The sequence below is a fragment of the Acomys russatus genome, chromosome 22 (genome assembly GCF_903995435.1).
Source record: "Acomys russatus chromosome 22, mAcoRus1.1, whole genome shotgun sequence".
NCBI lineage: Eukaryota > Metazoa > Chordata > Mammalia > Rodentia > Muridae > Acomys > Acomys russatus.
The window spans coordinates 26,310,107-26,324,724 of record NC_067158.1 but is presented as its reverse complement, the minus strand read 5'-3'; the positions used below and the strand labels follow the sequence as shown (position 1 = coordinate 26,324,724).

The window sequence follows — 14,618 nt, the reverse complement described above, 5'->3', positions numbered from 1 at the left end:
CATAAATATGTATTACTAGGCCACTATACTCTGGTAATTTATTCAGCAATAACAGATAAGTATATTGGTTTGCTTGCACTGTTCTATCAGGGTACCACTGTCTGGGAGCTATCAAAAGACATTTACATTCTCATAGTCCTTCAAACTAAAAATCCAAAATCAAGGTGTTGGAAGAGCAGCTTCCACTTGAGGCTTCCTACCATCATCCCTCTGTGTCTGTGTCCTAATTTTTTATGAAACCATAAGTAACTTCTGATAAAATGAGGTTACTAGATCTTAATCCAGTTACTTACATTTTTATAAAAACAAAGGATTAAACCTCTTTAAAGACTTTCCAGGACTTAATGTATGCCTATAATCCCAGGAATACAGAAGCTTAAGCAGGAGGATTACATGCTCAAGGACAGCCGTGGCCACATAGTGAGTTCCAGGCCAGAGTGGCTACATAGCCCCATCAGAAAGGGGAGAGAAGTGGTTACCATCTGCTCTCCAAACACAAGACTATTCTGATATTCTAAGGGATTAGTGCTTCAATATTTAAATTACAAGGTGATACAGTTCCATCCATAAAAATAGGTTACATTTTGCCTTTAGTCAGAAATATTACCTGTTTTTTTTTTTTTTTTTTAAATCTGGACAACTTGCCATTTAACTAAGATACCAAGATACCACAGTTCCAGTCTTTCCATAGCTAACTACAATCAACTAAGTAAGTAAGTCTTGGCCAGTGAAATACAAACAGAAGCAAACAGTGTCACTTCTAGAGAGCCTTCTGTAAGTGAGAGGGGGCGTCCACCTTCCTCCTGATGCTTGTGAAGAGTGCGTGCTGCTTGGCAATGCAGTAGCCATCTTGGTCAGTGTGACGCTCATGTCCTGGGACGATGGAACAAGAAGGGTCTGGGTTGATGAAGGATCTGTACGTGCTGCTTGGCAATACAGCAGCCATCTTGGTCAGTGTGACGCTCACGTCCTGGGACGATGGAACAAGAAGGGTCTGGGTTGATGAAGGATCTGTATGTGCTGCTTGGCAATGCAGTAGCCATCTTGGTCAGTGTGACGCTCATGTCCTGGGACGATGGAACAAGAAGGATCTGGGTTGATGAAGGATCTGTAGCTGTCATTCTAGCTACTGGCCCATTTCTGGATTTCTTTCACATATGACAGAGAAATACATTTCCATTTTCTCTAAGCTTGTGCTATACTATTAGATGCACCTACACTGAATTTTGGCCAGTTCTGGGAAATCTAAGTGTCACTGAGACCCTATTTGGCAATACAGGTCTAGCCATTCCTAGAAGAAAGTCATCTGCCTAGAATTTGCTGTAAGACTAATAGAATATCTGATAAGAAAGTTTTATAAGAAGGGCTGTCAAGCCAGATGTAGGGTGAATGTCAGACCTTTGTAAATTCAAAGCCAGCCTTTGTCTCAAAAAAATTAACTATTACATAAGAAAAACATTTTAAGAGTACTACATGTTTCCATAATGTATACACTGAAGAAATAGAAACATCTCCTCAAACAATGATCATCCCTTTTCAAAAGACAGTTTTTTAAATTTAACAGAAAAGATTGGCATACTTCAAGAAATAAATTAGAATTTAATACAGTGGAGAAATTGGCTCAGTATCTCTAAAGCTTTAACAATGGGAACAGTGCCCAAATGACACAGTTTCAATAATTTTGATTCTAGTTTACCAACCAGGAATGTGTGACAAATGATCATTTGTAGAGGAATTTTAATCCAGAACATGGCTGTTCTGGCAAAAGATCACAGTCATAGATCTTCTAGGTCTGTGTGATCTGGCTGGAATACAAACTCACCTTTAATCCAGGAGACAGAGGCAAGCAGATCTGAGCTTAAGGCCAGCCTGATACAAAGCAAGCTTCAGGTAAAGAAAAGCTTAGGTTCCAAGTGTGGTGGTACAAGCCTTTAAATACAGAGCAAGTTTCAGGTAAAGAACAGCTTACATTCAGGCCGGTGGTACAGGCCTTTAATACCAAACTATGAAGGTAAGGTTAGTTTGTAAAAGGAAGCACCCATGTTTGAAAGTGATGTCTAATTGGGTGGCAGAAAAAAAGTGACGAATCAGAGACAGAATAGAATATGCCCAGCTCTCAGGAGAAGGGAGAGTAAAGGGAATCTACTTAAGAGGCAATGCAGAGAAAGGGAAGGCAGTTTTATCTGGACAGGTTGCAGAGACAGAACTTGAGTGAAGACCAAACGAGTCAGAGAATGAGAAGACGCCAGAAGATTAGAGATTGCTGGAGTTAGTTTGAGGCCAAGCAGAGCAATTCTGGGTCAAAAGAGAACCAGAGGGGCTGGAGAGATGGCTCAGAGGTTAAGAACACTGACTGCTCTTCCAGAGGTCCTGAGTTCAATTCCCAGTACCCACACGGTGGCTGATAACCATCTATAACATGATCTGATGCCCTCTTCTGCCATGGAGGCAGAGCACTGTATACATAATAAATCTTAAAGAGAGAAGCCAGATTGAATAAGTCAGCTAGGAGAGGAGTTTGAGCCAGAACAGCTGAGTTGAACCAGCCAGTCCAGAGCTCATTAAGAACAAGAAAGGGTGAGCTTATTAAGCAGTAAGCCTCAGAGGCTGAAAACATTCTAGGCCTGGTTAGATTATATAGAGGCTGGAAGCTTCCAGGACCAGGCCTAAGGTTAGCATCCAGAGGCAGTTAGACTCCCAGACAATTGAAACAGACAAAAGTTCCTTCTACAGTCATTTACTATAGCAAAATTGAAAAGAATCAAGAGCAGACAGATGACTTAAGTGAGTCATGAAGTAGACCCAGAGCAAAGAGAAGATTGTGGCTTGAGCTGCTTTTTGTCCTCTTGCTTGGGTGCTGTCAGCTCACCCCTCTGTTCTTTGGACACTTGGTAAATTAATCTCCATTATTGCAATGACAATTTTATCAAATCTCTTCCTGTGACTCTGCAGCCTTGCCTGCCACAGGCTACCTTGCTTCACCCTTGGGCTGCCTCTACTTGTTGCCAGTGTCTTTTCTTGGCAGACATTCTGTAAAAGTTCGCCAGATGTAATTGTCATCTTGGAGGTTTACTGCTGAATAAGCTCACCCTTTCTAGCTCTTTCTGAACTCTCACTGGCTGATTCAACTCAACTGTCCTGGCTCAAAATCCTTTCCAAGCTGACTGATTCAATCTGGCTTCTCTCAGCTTCTCACTGAATTGCTGTGCTTGGAAAAATTGCCCCTGAACTCCATGAACTCTGCTCTATTCTTGTACGGCACAAGAAGACCTCCTGTACTGTCTCTTGTACTGACGTCTCTCTTCTTCTTTACTTCACCCTACTCTATGCCCTCAACTCTACTGTACTGCTCTGAAGTAGCTTCTTTCCACTCTGTTCACAATTGTAAGAGTTGGCCATATCCTATCTCTGTCAAATCACTGTCTGCCCCTCAAGTAGACATCACTTTCAAACATGGGTGCTTCTTTCTTTACCTTCATTGCTTTGGATAAAGGTGTGTACTAAGGGCATGTCTATACTCCAGCCAGAGGGACTAAAGGTGTGTGGCTTATGTGCATTCCAGACTTCCAACCAGACCACCCAGACCTAGAAGGTTTTTGGATGTGATCAGAGCAGCCATGTTGCTGGATTCCAATTCCTCTACAACATTCCACATTCCTGGGGCCTCCAGTGCAGCTTCAGCTTCACTCACAGCATCATGCATCACTGTATCAGGGGCAGCTTAGAGAGCCTCCAATCCTCCAGCCTCCCAGTATTTCTTGTTAGTCATAAGGTGTAGCAAAGAGTGAAAATAAAGGCCCATGTCCAAATAGTTTAAGAACATGCACACATGAATGTGCCATACATATAGCAATTGGCTATATAATATACGGTGTAATTTACCATAAAAGCATCTGGAAGTTATATACTCTTTGCTCCTAACTAGATTTTCATAATGATCTGAAGGACAAGATGAGAACTGCGAATTCTTTAACCTCCACCCCACCCCACCCCCAAGAGATCAATACCAATATTTGGTGGCATGGGAAGAATTTATGATCCATTTACCATACAACCAACCCCCTTTTTACCTCCAGCTTACTTTAAACTACAAGACCCCAAATCGCCACAAAAAGATACCCCAACCTACCTGCCAAATCTCTTATGTTTCTCCTTGCAAATACCAGTATGCTAGGCAGCCTCTGGATGTGGTTGGGCTTTAGAGGTAAAGATGTGGATGAGAGGCTCTGGAAACAGCTTGGGGATGGTTTCACAAGGGATGCTCAAAAGAACAATCCCAGTTGTTGTATCTGTCCAACCTCACCTTCTCCTCACACTGTGAGAGACCCAGAAAGGCATGCGTGGAGTTCACAGAGTGGCCCATTGGTCTATTGGGGGCCTGGTGTCCAGTGCTCATTCCAACTTGAGTATCACCTCAGTGTTCTTTACTGAATACCTTAGCCTAAATCCGAGTCTTGTCAGGATTGAGCTAATGTGCAGAACACCAAGTTGATGTTACGGAATTGGCTGACATGGGAGAAACCCTACATGTTTAGGACCAGAAGCAAAGCACTGAGAGTGGCATGGGCACTAGGAGGAAAGCTGTTTGTTCTTCTAGTCTCATGGGTGGCTCTTCAGTTTTCTTAGCTCAAGACTATTCACTTCTATACATATAAATAAGCACAGTTCTGACAGAGCTAGTCTTTTGGCAAAGGGTTGTATCCAGCAGTTTCTGAAAAACACTTCCCTTCACCTCTAAGTCAGAGGTTATCTCACTCCTTTTTTGCCTCTTTGTCCTCCAAGTGGGTTTGTTTGTTTGTTTGTTTGTTTTTTGAGGACCACATCTGAAAAAAAAAAAAAAAAAGAACTGCCATGCTATTTCAATTCCTAGGAGTCCTTATAGTCTTTACAAATGCACCCTGCCCTGGTTGTGCCTTCCATCCAGTGGTAGCAATGAAATACTCTGCACATCCAGCCAGTGCAGGAATGTGGTGAATTCTAATTTCATGTCACCTCAGCAGCCATTATAAGTATATTACACCAGAAACAATGCTCAGTCACTGTGATGGTTAGTCATCATTAACTTGACAGTGTTTAGAATCATCAGGAAAACCAACATCTGGACATGTTTGTGAGAGTCTTTCTAGGTTAAGTTAATAGAGAAGAAAATACCCACTCTAAATATGGGTAGGAACATTCCATGGGCTATGGTCCCAGACTAAATAAAAAGGAGAAAGCAAGCTGAGCACCATAATTTCATCACTCACTCTTCTGACAGTGGAGGCAGCTGCTTCCTTCCCTGCTGTGGTGGACTTTATTCTTTGAAATTGTAAGTCAGAACACTAAGGCAATATTGCATTTGGAATGAACACTAAAACCAAGGGGCCACTCAGGAGCTCCACACAGGCCTTTCTAGACCTCCTAATGCAAGGGGAATGTACAGCTGGATGACCTTAAGCTGCCTTTGCCAACTATTTTGGCACAGCAATGATATAAGTACTTTTACAGATCAATGGTACTAAGAGTAGGGTTGTTGTGGTGATAAAGATGACCACTTGCTTCTTGGTCTTCTGGAACTGGTTTATGGGAGGAATGTGGAAGAATTTGGAGATTTGGAGAAAAAAAAATGTTGAATACTATAAACAGAGCTTAATGAGCCATTCTGACGGCAGCCTAAAAGACAAAAGTGTTGAGAGAGGGAGTAGGAAATAATTTATAGGAGTAGAAAAAAGTCACAAGGAACATAAGTATCACTTTTGCACAGGACCTAGTTTGTCTTGCAGCACCCACATGGTGACTCACAATCATCCAGTTCCAGGGGATCCAACACTTTCTTCTGACTTCTGAGAGGACTGTGCACATAAGGCACCAGGTGTTAGATTTTGGAGTGTGGAGTAAGGAGACGGAGGTAGAAAGAGACCAGAATCTGACCTCAACAAATGAGACTTTATTTCCATGGAAAAGAGAAGTCTTCTAGGAGGGAATACTTGGAGTTTTTATAGAGGTGTGGGGATAAGGAATAATATTATATGCAAGTCTGCAGTCTCTCCTTTCTGATATTGTCTGTTCGATCCTTTCTAGATTTGGCTGATAATGCTTTGAGCAAGGCCAGCTGTAACCTCACAGGAATTCTTTTTTTCTTTTTTTTTTTTTTTTTTTTTTTTTTACAACCAAGGCCCTCTATCACCAGGCCTACATGTGGTACATATACATACATGCAGGCAAAATGCTTATACATATAAAAAATAAAGTTAACTTTTTAAAATGCCAGGTATAGCTGCATGCTTCTGTAAGCCCAGCACTGGAGTAGATAGACACAGGTGATCCCAGAACTCACAGCCAACAAGTCTAGGCAACTGGTGGGTACCAGATTCAGTGAGTGGAAGACCTTATCTCTAAAGATAAGGTGAAGAACAATCAAAGAAGGTGCATACACAAAGAATACTGAGACGAATGCGGACAGAGGACAGTCAGTGATCTGGCGCATGAGGCTTCAGAAGGAAACGAGAACTTACCAGATACTGCATTAGTAGTGGGTGATGGGCTAGCAAACAACCTAGCTCTATCCTGCCCTTGCCAGAAGAACTTGAGTGAGGCTGAATTTGAATATAACGGGTTAAAGTCCAGCCCTATTCTCTCCCCTGCTATTGATTGGCTGTAAGCTGCTTTGTTGACATAACAGGAGGACAATTGGAGAGCAGAGTTTATTCAACATTTAGGCAGGAAATCAGAATTTAAACTACACAATAACCTTATGCCTACATCAGGAAGACGATGTGTGGCTTCAGGTAACATTTAACTACATGCTGAGCCTAGAGTCTACCCTAGACTGCCAGGGATGAGTGAGTACCAAAGCAAGCAGGGGAGATTTTTTTTTTTTTTTAATTTTTAAAGGAATAATCTATGATTCTGGGAGAGATTTTTGAATTAAAAATTTATAAAAGTGACACTCACAGTTCAATAAAAACCTAAGTGAGGCTGAGAGAAAACTAATCAGCATTCTAAACAGTGTTCAGACAGATACACAGAGACAAGACTTCTGAAAACTGCTCAAATTCACAAGACATCCACACTTGGGAGTTTCAGGGCACACAGCAGTATTCTCAGGCTTCTTCTTTAGTTCAGCTTTTTACTAAAAGAAAATGCAGATATTAATGTAAAAAATATATGAAAGCACATTATTAACAGTGTTACAGACTGTTTATTACAATTCATGGAAAGGACAAGACACTGAGTATGTAACAGGTTCCTTCTTAACACCAGGGTCTTGCTCTGAGGTCTGCACAGTGAACGGTCAGCGTTGTGTTGGCTCCCTCTCCTCACTGGGGACAATGTTCAAGCAGCCCTGCAACACACAGCATAATGGCCAGCCTCAGCCATGTCTCTAATGCCGAGATGACTTTGCTTTGCTTGAGTAGCCATGAGTCCTATAAGCATGGATTCAACCAACTCCATATCAAAAATATATTTTTTAAAGTTTTTCAAAGTCATGAAAGTAAATTGTATAAGTTAAACGCATGGTAACACAACTATTGGTATATTGCGGTATGTGCTGTGAGTAATCTCAAGGTAATTTAAAGTCATCAGAAGTTTGTGTGCCTGGTGTATCAACACTGCCCACTTAAAAAAAGGGACGTGAGCATTTTGACACTTTGGCATTTTGGAACCATCTCCAAAGACACCTAAGAACAAATGATATAATGTCCTAAAGTCTAGAAGATACTAATTGTAAAGCAAGCAAAAACTTTAAATGTATTTTTCTTATTTACTTCAAGAAATGGAATTCTAAATGTACTGCCAGCTACACAGGAAGCTGAGCCAGAGGATCTCAAATTTAAGACTCGATCAGGCAACTTAATGAAACCCTGTTTCAAAAATGTTTTAAAAGTAAAAGGGTGGGGTGCAGGGATGTAACTCACTGTTAGATTACTTATCAGGTATACACAAGGGCCTAACTTCCATCCCTGTATTGCTAAAAATGACTCTAAAAGGCATATGCTTAATTATATACAGAGATGTTGCTTCAAGATGAGTTTTGTTGCTTTCTTACTATTGCATGCTAAATCAAATTCAATAGTTGGGTGAGTGCAAAAGGCACTGGCTGCTCTTCCAGATGGACCTGGGTTCAATTCCCAGCACCCACATGGCAGACCCAGGGGATCTGACACCCTTACACAGGCATACATATTGGCAAAACAGTGCAATGGTAAGAAGGTGTTCCATACTGTTCAACTGTATTCTATCAGTGGCAAGATCTTCAGTTGATGTCACTATGGGCTCTGAGTAAGGAGGGATGCCTGGTAGGACTTAACTGTATTCAGAAATAGAATGATTTGGTAAGTTCATATAGCTATCCTCTGGTTATAAGAGAAAATATGGTCATAACAACCACCACTTTGGGATATTTTTACCACCGAAGTCTTGTTTTTCTATCTTAAAAAACAAAAAACAACACAGGGGCTGGAGAGATAGATGGCTCAGAGGTTAAGAGCACTAACTACTCTTCAGGAGGTTCTGAGTTCAATTCCCAGAAACTACATGGTGGCTCATAACCATCTATAATGTGATCTAATGCTCTCTTCTGTTGTGTAGGCTTATATGCAGTCAGAGCACTGTATACATAATAAATACATATTTTAAAATGAAAATAAAAAAACACAAAATAGGATCCTATCAAACAATCTTTTAGTAAATTCCTCAAAAATGATAAGTACAAGAAAAAAAAATTGATAGGTACAAAGCAAAACAATCCACTTCTGGGACATTTTACTTGGTGAAATTCTTTTCTTTTCTTTTCTTTTTTTTTTTTTTTTTTTTTTTTGTTTTTGTTTTTTTGTTTTGTTTTGTTTTTCTAAGACAGGGTTTCTCTGTGTAGCCTTGCCTGTCCTGGAGTCACTTTGTAGATCAGGCTGGCCTTGAACTCACAGCAATACACCAGCCTCTGTCTCTCAAGTGCTGGGATTAAAGACGTGTACCACCACGCCTGGCTGGTGAAATTATTTTCTAACCTGGTCAGATGTGTTGTCACACACTTTTAATCCCAGCACTCAGGAGGCTGATGCAGGGGGACAGGAGTCCAGGGTCTTCCTTAGCTATAGAGAAAGAGTAATGGTACTACAGAAAGTCTCTTCAAACAATATCCAATTTTAGAAGGGAACCTACTTTACCTGTGTAAGTGGACATGAGAGAGCAGTAGTTGGAATCGGAAAATGGAGAACTAAACAGGCAATGTTTGTGGGAGTTCCATTAGATGCTGACCTTTGAGCTAGGCAAAATGCTTTGTCACCAAAACAGGCAGCAGCTTCAGTGCTAAAAAGTCTTTGCTTTGTGGATCAGAACAGTCTTTCCATCAACAGCAAAGGAGCATTGTGAAGACTTTAAATAAGTAAGCTTTAAATAGAATCATACAGCTCTTAAACTATATGATCTCTCTCTCTCTCTCTCTCTCTCTCTCTCTCTCTCTCTCTCTCTCTCTCTGTCTGTCTGTCCGTCTCCTCCTCCTCTTCTTTTCTTCTTCCTTCTCTTCTGGCAAAGACTCACTGTGTAGTAAGCTAGCCTCAAACTCACAGTAATTCTTTGACCTCAGCCTCCTAAGTGTGAGCTACACCTAGGCTGAAATTTCTTATACGAAGCATTACAGAAAGAAAAGAAAGTAGTCGGCAATGGTGGCGCACACCTTTAATCCCAGCACTCAGGAGGCAGCGGCAGGCGGATCTCTGAGTTCAAGAATAGCCTGGTCTACAGAGCAAGCATAAGGACAGCCAGGGCTACACAGAGAAATCCCATCTAGAAAAAAAAGGGGGGGGGGCTATTTCCCTTAGAAAATGTTTTCCTTTTGATACATATACACACATATTGGAAGTGTAAATACACATGCTCACACCCTTGTTTCTCAGAACCCAAGCCCTTGCTCATACTATGCAAATGTCCTACCCTAAGGAACAGCTGCAGCCCCAACAGTTTACTTTTACAAAAGGCTTTTTTACCCCTCTTCTGAAGAGACTACGGAAGAAATTTCTCTTTGGTCTGAGAATGGAGGGACACATCTTCTCTTTTTTATGTGATGGCAAGTATTTATCTTCACTTTCATTGATGTCCTTGAAACATCCAGAATCAATCATCTGTATGCACAGAAGACAGGACAGAACAGCTTTGGAGACACCATGAAAGGCTAATTGATCTCCCAGCACTATCGGCTCTCACCCAGTACCTGACCTCAGTGTGGGGTACCTTATAGCTCCCAAATTTTCTCTGGCTCCATGTTCCTGGACTTCTGGTTTCTGACCTCCTCTTGAAATAAAGTGGTGTCTTGCTCATTTCTCCAAGTGTATCTCCCAAAAAGCTAATTCCACTGGAGTCAGCCCTGCTTAGGGGGCCGGACTCCAGGGTGGCAGGCAAATCCCAAGATCACCTTTGCCTACCTCCTGTAGCTAGGACCAAAGTAGGTGCCATAATTCTGGCAACTGCCGAAAAGGTATTGGTTTACCCAAAATCTAGTCCTCATGGCCAAGTCTTTTGCATAAATTTACTTTGCAGACATACACACACACACACACACACACACACACACACACAAAATCATTGTTAAAACTAGCACAAACCTACTTTGCTAGAAAGAGTAGTACCTCATTCTGCCAGGGGATGGTGACACAGCCTGTAGCAAATTGGGCATAGAAGGTGTCATCACTGCTGTCCAGCTTGACTCCTTTCACCACAGAGAACTGCCCAATATCCAAGACATCCTTACAATAAATGGCCTGAGGCTGGGCACCAAGAATAAAGAAAGGCAACAGCCTATGAGACAATTTGAATAACTCTTTCTTGATTTGCTGTTTGGTTATGATTTTTTTAAAAACAGGAATAGGTAGCCTAGTCTGTCCTTGAATTCACAATCTGACTGCCTTGAACACCCCAGGTACTATATCTAGCTTATAAAGATGTTTTTGTTTTTTTTTTGTTTTGTTTTGTTTTTGGTTTTGGTTTTTTGGTTTTTCGAGACAGGGTTTCTCTGTGTAGCCTTGGCCATCCTGGACTCACTTTGTAGACCAGGCTGGCCTCGAACTCACAGCGATCCGCCTGCCTCTGCCTCCCGAGTGCTGGGATTAAAGGCGTGCGCCACCACGCCCGGCGTCTTCCCTGATTTTCAACCTAGCAGTCCTATCTCCAGACCTGACAGCCATATGAAATCCAGGTCATGCATGCCTCACTGTCAGGCAACACTTGCTAGAATGCCAGTCAGTTTGTCTTCCTGCCTGTCTCCCCAAGCAGAGGCACTCCCTTGTCTATCTTTTTTCCCTTTGTTTTCACACCTAGACCTGTCCTGGAGATAGTAGACATGCCCTGAATATGTCAAGTAGAAACTAATTCCAAGAAAGCAGTTACCACTCTAACAAATATTATTGATATTAAGCAAGCAATCAAATTCTGAAGAAGTCTTACAAATGAAAATATCTTTTTTTTTTTTTTTTTGGTTTTTTGAGACACGGTCTCTCTGTGTTAGCCTTGGCTGTCCTGGACTCACTTTGTAGACCAGGCTGGCTTCAAACTCACAGTGATCCGCCTGCCTCTGCCTCCCAAGTGCTGTGATTAAAGGTGTGTACCACCACGCCCGGCCTAAAAATATCTTAATCATAGATCTATCTTAATTTCATCCAACAATGAAAATTTACCTTATCTTCCCATTTTTAGAAAGTGTCTATAACAGACTGCTATGGGTAGAGTCCAGGCTATCTTCATTAAATTCCTTTCAACAGTATTTCACTTATTATGTACTATATTTACTGTTTACAGTTATTATGTCCTATATTATGTACCAGGCACTGACAAGTGTTGGGCCCTGTGCTTTTGAAGGCATAACATTTTTATCCCAATAGCATACTCATGAAGAAGCACACAGACTGACAGCTCCAGTCCCAGTAGTTGTCAGAAGGGGAGAGGGATGCACATTCCAGACTAAAGCAGCTTGTGTGCACTCAGTGTAAGGAGTGAGCACAGGGAACCCAGCCCTCAGACCAGAACAGCACATTGGCCCACTAAGGCGAGATGTGGCGGCACACACCTGTAATCCTAGCACTTGGAAGGCAGAGGCAGGTGGATCTTTGTGAGGCCAGCCTGGTCCACAAAGCAAGTCCCAGGACAGCCAAGGTAGTTATACAGAGAAACTCTGTCTAGAGAGAAAAAAGGGGAGGAGAGTTCATGCCAAGGTCAGAAATGGCACTGAGAACTGGGAAAAGGACAGGAGTTTGGCTACCCCAGCAGTGACAGACTGGACACTCCAGGCTTAGAAGCCAGAGAGTTACTAAGAAGGTCTGCCTGAAGCTGTGGGGGTGGTGGGATATAGGAAGAAGGAGGAGGAGGAGAAAGAGAAGGGGGAGAAAGAGAAGGGGAGAAGGAAGAGGAGGAGAAGGAGGAGGAGGAGGAGGAGAAGAAGAAGAAATAATAATAATAACAGATTTCATATAGCAGAACCCAACTGCTGGCTGTATCAGGTGTTTTAACATAAAATTTTTTATGGGAATCAGTGCTCTTGGAGACCTAGCTACTCTGGGTACTTACATCAGGATAGAAAGGGGGCTCCAACATATTTGCTTCCAGCCTGCTGAAGTTAATGTTCTTGAACACTGGGTGCTGCTTTACAGCAGCAGCTCCATCATTCTGACAGCCTAGCCGTTGACTTGGATCCTTGATGAGTAACTACACAAGAGAGAAACAATCAACTGAAGCTATTAGGATAGAAATATAAACTCAAAACTGTCCTCATTACAACCAAAGAAGTAGCTGGGTGATGGTGGCGCACACCTTTAATCCCAGCACTTGGGAGGCAGAGACAGGCAGATCTCTGTGAGTTTAAGGCCAGCCTGGTCTACAAAATTCCAGGACAGGCAAGGTTACACAGAGAAACCCTGCCTTGAAAAACAAAACAAAACAACAACAAAACACAACCAAAGAATTAGGGGTATCAGAAAGGACATATATCCAAATAAATACCCACTATAGTTTCTAAGTTATCAACCAAACTGTGAAAATTCAGACTTAGAATCTAAGTAGATTATGGTTTCACAAAGGGGAAAAATCAAGTCTTGCCATGAGTGATCAAAAGATGAAATCTTGAAGAGCCATGCCTCTTAGTTAGCCCCTTTAATCTCAGCCTCTGGACAGAGACGGGTGAGTAAAAAATTTAGCAAGCCTCCTTCTAGAAACTGTATATACTTAACTCTCTGTTTCTGTCTCTCTCTGTCTCTAACATTGTCTCTGCTTCCCCTGCCCCCCCCCCTTTGGTTTTATTTATGTATTTGTGTGAATGTGGGTACATACCATAGTGAATGTGTGCAGGTCAGGGGGCAATTGTCTAGGTCAGGAGTCCATTCTTGCCTTCCATCATATTGAGGCAGGGCCTTTCATTTCTGCTGCTGGGTTGTGTATTCCAAGCTAGCTGGCCTCAAAAACTTCCAGATGATTCTCCTATCTCTGCCACATATTCTAACCACAGGAGTACATGGAGTACAGATGTGTGCTACCACATCTGACTTTTGGCATAGACTCTGGAGATAAAATTTAGGTCATCAGGCTTATGTGACAAGTATTTGAACTCTCTGAACCATCTCCTTGGCCACTGAGTTTTTTCAAGGCAGGGTCATAGAGCCTAAGCTGATCTTGAAACCCTCACATGCATATGTGTATATGCAGAGTGCTGGGGTTATAGTCATGTGCCACTACAATCTCTTTCAAAAGTATCCTTTGTTTGTTTGAGCCAGGGTCTGACTATGTAGTTCTGGCTGTCCTAGAACTTGCTCTGTAGACCTGGATGGCCAGGAACTCACAGAGATCCGCCTGCCTCTGCTTCCCAACTGCTGGGATTAAAGGCATGTGCCACTACGCCTGGCTAGGAAAAGGAGTCTTAAAGAGAAGTGTCCAGATTAGTTTTACTTGTAGGCATTCTTTTCTTTTTTCTTTTTTTTTTAAGTTGGCCTCCCAGGGACATCAAGCAAACAATATAGCATAACAAACTGTAAGACTATTTAATGCCGGGCAGTGGTGGTGCACATCTTTAATCCCAGCCTTAGAAAGTATAGGCAGGGGGATCTCTGTGTGTTCAAGGCCAGCCTGGTCTACAGAACAAGTTCCAGGATAGCCAAAACTACACAGAGAAATCCTGTCTCAACCCCCGCCCCCAAAGAATAGGTACAAACACTCATATTAAGGCTGAACCAACAAAGTAGGAGTAAAGGGTCCCAAGTGCAGGACTTGTGGGCTTTTTTTTTCTTTTGGTTTTTTTGAGACAGGGTTTCTCTGTGTAGCCTTAGCTGTCCTCTCTAGACCAGACTGGCCTCAAACTCACAGCGATCTGCCTTCCTTTGTCTCCCTAGTGCTGGGATCAAAGGTGTGCACCACCATGCCCAGCCACTTGTAGACATTCTTGTGAGGGGTTTTCTTAATTGAATTAAATGAGATAGGAAGACCCACCCTTAATGTGGCCTGTATCATTTCATTGTCTGGGTCCTGGATTCAATGGAGGTGGGCAGATGAGAACTGGCATGCATGCATTAATTCGTTGTCTTTGCTGTGGAAGGTAGGTGTGATGTGCCTAGCTGCTTCAAGTTCCTGCTGCCTTGACTTGCCTGTAATGAGGGACTGTAACC

General features: G+C 42.2%; 1 protein-coding gene across 1 annotated transcript in view; it reads right to left on the bottom strand.

The window, feature by feature from the left end:
* Nucleotides 1–7,143: 7,143 nt before the first annotated feature.
* The window catches only part of Grk4 (G protein-coupled receptor kinase 4), a 60,212-nt gene continuing 52,737 nt past the window's right edge, over nucleotides 7,144–14,618 (bottom strand). Inside the window, exons 13-16 of the mRNA XM_051165313.1 lie at nucleotides 12,535–12,672; nucleotides 10,605–10,742; nucleotides 9,966–10,100; nucleotides 7,144–7,324 (exon numbers count right to left, since the gene is read on the bottom strand). Of these exons, the coding sequence (XP_051021270.1) occupies nucleotides 7,274–7,324; nucleotides 9,966–10,100; nucleotides 10,605–10,742; nucleotides 12,535–12,672 (462 nt within the window). The 3' untranslated portion in view covers nucleotides 7,144–7,273. The remainder of the gene's footprint in view (nucleotides 7,325–9,965; nucleotides 10,101–10,604; nucleotides 10,743–12,534; nucleotides 12,673–14,618) is intronic.